Source organism: Clytia hemisphaerica, unplaced genomic scaffold (assembly GCF_902728285.1).
Source record: "Clytia hemisphaerica strain Z4C2 unplaced genomic scaffold, Clytia hemisphaerica genome assembly, whole genome shotgun sequence".
Classification (NCBI taxonomy): Eukaryota; Metazoa; Cnidaria; class Hydrozoa; order Leptothecata; family Clytiidae; genus Clytia; species Clytia hemisphaerica.
This window is the reverse complement of record NW_027103979.1, coordinates 1976572-1984229: the sequence shown is the minus strand read 5'-3', so window position 1 is coordinate 1984229 and position 7658 is coordinate 1976572. Positions and strand designations below refer to the sequence as shown.

Here is a 7658-nt window from a genome sequence, read left to right as displayed (position 1 = left end):
TGAGTTAAGTACATGACTAACATAACATTCTTGAATTTGTGGTTTTCCGTGTTCAACTTTGATGACCGATTGATTAGATTTAAGACATTTTTTAAAATATAATTTTGTTCAAAGAATTTACGGTTTAGAGTTTTCGTGTCTAAAAATTATGATGAAATACAATTGGAGGAGATACACTAAAATTCGCACTGGACTTTTGAAAACAAAAGAATTTGTGGTCCCATTTGGTATTTTGGCTTCTTCATTATGGTCATTGAGACAGGGGTGTGAGTTTGAAGTTCAACTTTTAGAATTGAAAGAGGAGTAGCGGTTAGACTGGCATGCCAGTGTTGCTGGTACAGTATCACGCGGGAAAAGAGAGCGTAGAAGGAAGGTTTGTTTCCAACTTTTGCTCGTTCTCCTGCACAGCTTCTTTCAGAAAACGATCGTGGTCCTTATGTTCCCGCTCTCTGACCTGATTAAGTAACAGACTAGTTTCCTAGTCTAGATAATAGTTTGTTCGAAGAGGAATTAATCCCTAACAGATATTTGAGATACGAACTAGCGAAACTTTAATCATCTCTGAAAAGGTCTTGACCATTGACCGAACAATGGTTTTGCACTTTCAAAATTTCGTAATATCTCACTTTCGACGCGTTATAAGCTGTGCAGGTTTTTTGGTTTAAGTAGAGTATGATTTTTTTCTCCTTGAGTTACTACCAAGTTAGTGATGGAAAACTAAAACAGAATCATTACGGTTAATTTCAGCTACGTGTGGGAGGGGGTATTAGTCAACGGAAGACAAACAGCAGAGGTAAAAGGTGCGAAGTTAAACTATACATGATACTTTGCAGTTTTCTGTAATTTTCCCGTAATTTTGCGACGTGCACTTTAGTTGTATTAATTCACGCATGTAATATGAAATCATAGTATCATTAACTTTAAAACCACCTGAAAAAGTGCTCAGACTCGCGAGGGTGGTCTTCAGAGTCTTTAGAGGAGTGTTGCTACTGTGTTAATTTTCAGAGACTCTTTTTCCCGGCTGTTCTTAGTAGTAGCGTGGCTTGTTCGTGTGAATATTGTTTCAACAAATACGACAAAAGTTGTTTCCTATGTTCATTTCAAACTGTTTTACAGAAAAAAATATGTTCTATTAGCACATCGGAGACATGAGAAAAAATTTGTTTCGTGTATTATTTACACGAAATAACATCATTATGTTTGAAACGCGTTACGTTAACTCTCAATATTGACTGAACAGCCTTTTGAAATTTTTTTTTTTCTTTTCGTTTATATATTTCAGCAGTCGGTCGTAGGTTTCGAGTTTCTTATAGCGCTAAGAGACTACATTTGATTTTTCATATATTTAACCTACGTTTTCTAACACCATATTTTCATTTTTTATCTGTTCTTGTTTCAGGCACATAGAAAACATGTGAGAAAAATGAAGAGGTGAACATAAAAATTGAAAAATCACTTTTCTTTTTTTTGGAAGAACAAGAAGAAATATCACACACTAAAGTGAAGTAGAAGAACAAAAATCAAAATACGAAATATTTGTTTAGACAGAGAAAAGTTTCAAAAACTCAAAATTCATTTTCCATTTTTGACTTGTGACGTCGACTTTATGTGGGGGCTGGAGTATTGAAAAGGAGGAAGAGAACTTTACATATGATTGACGTCGCATCTCATCGCATATTACATGAAATTTGATTCTTACTGGATTCAAAAAATCGGAAATTTATTGTCGTGCTTCAAATTGGAAAAATTTGTAAATTTGTTAAATTGCCACTTGATTTGGCTTGTAATTGCAGCTTAATTCTATCGACTGTAATTATACGTTGGCCATCAATTGTGAAAAGAAATATCCCTTATTTTGATAAAGTACGGGTCAACTATTGAAGTATATATCTTGTGCACCAAAGCTGACGAAAAGACCCATAATTTAAAGGATATTGCATATCATAAAGTCTCAGTACGATTTAATTAGAATGCCGCTGACAATAGAAGATGAAGGAGCGCCTTTAACACCGCCCACTTCAATCACGCCCGAACCACCCTCTCCATCACCATCGATTCGGGAGCGACGTCTGCAAGATAGGAATAATAAAGAGTTCATTCGTAGGTTAGCAAACGATTACATACATTTCAAAATACACGGACCCAATAGTCACACTCAAGATATGGAAGTATTTCAAGATTCGAACCAAAGCTTATTATCACCGAGATCTCCACGAGTTAATCGTTTTCAAAGTACTAGTACAGGAGCCTATTCGGAGCGGAGTAGCGTGAGTGATTCAAACAATAACATGGTACATAGTCCAACATTATCCGAACCTTCAGATGACGTCATTGATGATCAAATATCCAATCAGGAGCCATTTCGAAAGGCGTCTAGAGTATTACGGAAAGTTAGTGTCGAGTTAGAACGTTCGAATTCAGCATTTTTCGAAAATGTGTGCGAAGACTTAAGTTTGAATAATACAGACGCGAGGACTGCTTTTCGTAATGTATCAGACCGCGTTTTAGATCGTGATTCACTGAACTGGGGACGAGTTGTTAGTGTGTTTACTTTTGGCGGGAAATTGGCCGAATGGTTTTGGAATTCACATCAAGAAGAGAGGATTGATGAAGTTGAAGAATGGCTGGCTGAAAGTTTATCAAGTAAAGAGAGTTGGATCGAAGAAAATGGAGGCTGGGTAAGAAATATAATCTAATAATAAGTCTTTTTTTATAGTCAGCCGATGATAGAATAAGAATAAGACCAAACCAGCCTCAATAAAATGTTATGGCTTCGTATAGTGTAGTTTGTTAAAAAAATTTGAAAAGTTTTTACGATCATCACCAATTTTTTTTTCGCAAATGTGACTGTCTTCGAAATTTCAAGTAATTCGTGAAAGCTCATGCTTGTGAAAAATACTTTTAAAAGTTGCATTTTTCGAGGTACTTGCGAAAGTTTCTACATTTAAAGTATAAGGAACCCTACTCTAAGGTCCCAAATAAACGGGAGGGTCTGAATAAACGGGGGGGGGGGCTGAAAATCATCATCATTTGACACGTATTTGACCTGGTTTGTAGTACTCTAAGGTCGTTCGAAATAGATTAAGCCTGATTTACACTTCAACTCAAAAACAAAAAAACTGGAAAATTAATAAGCGAGTGGGTCTATTCGGGACCTTAGAGTATTGCTTAAATCGGGTGTGTCAGCGAGATAAAGATCAGCGAAAATGTTATGATTCATCGATAGAGTTAATATTGTGATCACTTTAATTTTTCGAGAGTATGCGATTGAGAAATTTTCTAATACAGTTGTGAGAAAATTGAGATGTGCTAAAATACCTTTCCTTCCTCGTTCTCACAAAATAAATTCCATAGGAAAAGTATTTGAAATCTCTATGGCTGGCATAAGAATGATTTAAAAACCCATATCCTTAAAGTCATTATTCCGAGCATGCCGTTCTTAATCTAGAGGATTAACTAAAGTCTGTTCACGATAAGTGTGCACTCTTTTTTCTTTTCGCTATAACTTTTGAAAGAATACTTCGTCCTTTATAAATTTGGTATCGTTGGAGAGACATTTGTGAGTGGAACAATTTGAAGTAAAAAAGTCTTTAAACAAATTCTAAAAACGAAGATGAAAATGAAGAAGAAAAAAATGAAGATCTTGTAGAGAAATGCTATAACTTTCATTTTCACTGGAGAGATTTTTTGATTTTAGGAGGTCATCACTGTGAATAAATTTCACTAAAATATTTATTCAATATAAAGTTATGGTACAAAGTTAATAAGTGATTGACCCCCAAAAACAGCAGAAAACAGCAGAAAACAGCGTTTTTAGACGTCAATCAGCTTATAACTTTGTTTGATATCTTTTGATTGAATGATTATTTTTGAGAAATTTTTTCACAGTGATGACGTTCGATAATGAAGGAGTCACTTCAGTGAAAATGATAGTTATAGCACCTTTCTACAAGATCTTCCTTTTTTTTCTTCTTCATTTTTATCTTCATTTTTAGAATCTTTTTATAGATTTTTTTATTTCAAATTGTTCCACTCACTAATATCTTTCCAACGATACCAAATTTATAAAGATTGAGGAATTCCTTCAAAAGTTATAGGTAAATGAAAAAAGAGTGCACACTTATCGTGAATAGACTTTAGCTAGATTCCGGAAATTTTGAAGTGTTTTATTTCTGAAATAACACTTTTTCTGAAACCAAACAAGAATTCTTACTTACACAAATTCTATGATGACGCATTCAGTATATTAAAACGTTTTCTATTAAAAACGTCGAACAGATTTTTATTTGTCGGCTAAAAAGTCGTCCCCGGTGAGAAAGATACAATGAAATGCCATACCCATTGCTAAACCCAAAAAAAACTCTTATCCGCAATAGGAATGCTACTTGTATTTTGGAAATGTCCACTGGATTTCATAGCTTTAAACAATAGAATTTGCAATACTCCCACCCCTTAAAACAGATCAATCTCCAACTTCTTCCGTGTTATGGAAAAAGTTCCCATTGGATTACTGAGACAGGAGTCTACTAAACATTCCTTTTACTTTGGCTCGGGTTTACTGCTAAAACCAGAATGCACGTTTTTTATAAGAACAAACTTAATATGATTATAGGGCTAGTAAAAATATCAAAAACAAATTAAGAATGTTTTAAGGCTAAAAAGGACTCCAAAACAACTAACTTCTAAGGAAATTGCACCAAAATACTCACAAAATGGTGAAAATATAACACTGCCCAGACTGCTATGAATATGACGTCATCCAAGTACGTCATCAATAGACGAATGTATGTACAAAAAAGACTGGGAAAGACATATCAAAGAATTCATGACGATTTAATGTGTACATTTTACGTGTCTATATATTAAAAAATCACGTTCGAATGTTTACAAAACAGCTATCACGGGCTTTGGACCGTAAAATACTTAGCGCTTTAAGTCTAAGGATCAAGTTGGATTGATAACGTCATTTCAGTGCTAATCTAGAATCGCTTCGTCAACCATGGATTTAACCATACACTTTTTGAATAAGAACGAGTAGATTTTTCATGAAGCTCGGCTGTTCTTATTCTAAACAAATGTCTTCATCTCTGAAAGATAATAACTGCAAATTCATTGAGCTATGTACTGTTCTACGCATACACGTTTTTTTATGAGAAAAAACTATATAAGAACATAAGGCTTCGATGGCCAAAATGTTAAGTACAAGATAAGAACACTTTAAGGCTTTGCAGGCTCTAAAACACCCAATTTCTTAGGAAAATGGACAAAAATTATGAAAATAAGAACATGTCAAGAACATTTTTAGGCTTAAATCTCAAAAAATTAAGAACATCCGAAGGCTTCAAAAACTTTGGATGTTCTGATTAAAAAAACGTTTAGGACATAGGGCATTTCTTTTTCCTATGTAGGGTTCTTATGTATATTTTAAGAGACTTTCGACGTTCTAGGCTTAATTCAATATCAATACGGCGTATTTCTTTAAGAGAGAGTTACCAGAGTTCATTATTGACAAATCCTTGCTATAGCCATAGCTTTTGTTTGAATTATACCTGATTTACCAAAGTTTATCGGACTGAAATTAAGTCTTTGAACAAGCGCTTAAATCAACAAGAGCATTTCAAATTTAGATATTACACAGAAACCCTTTCAGAAATATTGAAAAGGCCATTTCTAGTACCTGAATGTGAAGTCTATTGGCAACGGATTTTTTTTTGTTGAATAATGTTTGTTTGAAAAAAACCTTGTGAACTTATGCCATGCCGCTAAATTACTTTTACTACATTTAAACTATCAACCTTGACACCAAATGACTTAGTGTTGCCCCACTCATCTTTAACGTTACGATACGTGGATCATAACAGGTCGATTGCCCCTGGAAAATTTGCCCCAGTGGACAATATAGGTTCTAGGAGAACAACCCCCGGGGATATCACCCTCGCCCTAAACAATCACTGTTAGACTCGTCAATAACACGTGTTGTTACCTAATGGTAATGATATAATTCAATTATCAGGAAGATTTATAAAAATTACTTTTCCCTACCATTCTAATTTTTCAGGAATATTTCGCCGAAAAATTTGAAAAGGATCGTGAAAAAGATGACACAAATTTCAACTGGTTGAAACCCGGACTATTGATGTGCGTTGGAGTGTCATTAGCTGCTATCTTTAGTATGAAAATGCAATGAGAATGGATGATATTTACTACCTCTTTTCGAAGGGTCCTAGTATTCCTAAATTTTGGTTGAGGGCGGTCGAGCAACCCAAATTTGGCGAAGGGCGGCCGAACAACCGAATTTGGTGAACGGTTTAGTAGCATATACCGGTACCAGACTTTCAGAGTACTGAAAGAATGACATGGTAATAACATCTTCAGTGATTGAACAAGACATTTTTCCAACAAGATAAGCATTATTGAACATTCCTGTTTTTGAAAAAAGAATGCTCAACAAATGGCTGGTAAAAAGATGGAATTCCGAAAAAATTACAAAAGGCTACTTCCAAATGCCTTTGACAAATGTCAAAAATTGACAGAAAGACTGAAGAGGTTATCCTTTTTAGACGTTCGCATGTATTATATTCATGACGTCATTCTTTATACAGAAGCATCCAAATTATCCCAGGTTTTTTGACCCTAGTATAATTTTTAAAATTCGAAATTAGTGATAAACCCAAGGGTTATTATGGATGTTTCCGTGTAAAACGTTCACGAATATCATGAATACATGAATACAGGTGCACAACAAAACAAGAGATTGCTGCCGATCGCATTATATTGAGCTATGGATTTGAGTGTTTCCGTGTAAAACGTTCATGAATATCATGAATAGAGCCGCACAACACAATAAGAGATTGCTGCCGATTGCATTATATTTAGCTATGGATTTGAGCTACAGATTTAGCTTTGAAAATTATCCTAATACTACCATATTGTAATTAAGTAAAAAAAAATACACAGAAATTTATTTATTTGAATCTTTTTTAGAAGCATTGTAAAAACAGAAATCTTTTTCCATGTATGTTGTAAAGAATAAAATCTAAATTAGGGCAGGGTGCAAAATTTACCGATTCTAAGCAATTTTTTCCCCTCCCAGCTGGCACACAACGTTGTTAAAACGTTCATCTAACGTTATATGGACGTTGTGAACATTAGATGAACGTTGAAACGACGTTGTGTGCCAGCTGGGCTCAGAGAAGATATTTTGATAAGCTAAGTTTCACCTATACTTTTCACCTAAGTTTCCAGCGGCGGATCTGAGGGGGTTCAAATGGTTCAGCTGAACCACCCCAACCCTTATAGTACATAAAAAAAAACAAAGACCCTTTCTTCAAGTGAAATCTAGTTTTCTGATCGGAACTGATTTTTCTTTTTGGTCATATCTCGATATTATTTTACCAGGGGTTATATGCATGTGGCGTACGTTTCCGTGGAGTGCGATGCACCACAAACTTAGCTTTTTCCGCGCTAAAAAATCTTTAGGTTATGTGTGTACGGCGTAGCTAGCTTTCCCGCGCTGTAAAAAATCTTTGTTATGACTTTTTCTTGCGGGATTAATATCTAGCTGTGTTCTGTGCTAGGAAAATCTTTGATTTTGAACCTGGTTCAGAAAATGCATCCAGTGAAATGGCAAATTTGAGGTGGTTCAAGGAAATTTCTTG

The 7658-nt window shown here is 34.8% G+C and overlaps 1 protein-coding gene across 1 annotated transcript; it reads left to right on the top strand.

Annotated features, from left to right (window-relative positions):
- The first annotated feature begins 1397 nt into the window (after window positions 1-1397).
- Window positions 1398-7059, top strand: LOC136810962 (bcl-2-like protein 1). The gene is made up of 2 exons (XM_067067556.1): window positions 1398-2678; window positions 6059-7059. Exons 1-2 carry the CDS (start codon window positions 1971-1973, stop codon window positions 6185-6187), a joined length of 837 nt encoding a protein of 278 aa, XP_066923657.1. The 5' UTR covers window positions 1398-1970; the 3' UTR covers window positions 6188-7059.
- Window positions 7060-7658: the final 599 nt, after the last annotated feature.

Bases quoted from the DNA above. Each gene is read 5' to 3' on its own strand.
- LOC136810962 (XM_067067556.1), top strand. From the start codon at position 1,971: ATGCCGCTGACAATAGAAGATGAAGGAGCGCCTTTAACACCGCCCACT. The intron at 2,679-6,058 runs GTAAGAAATATA...CTAATTTTTCAG, and splicing joins TCGAAGAAAATGGAGGCTGG to GAATATTTCGCCGAAAAATT.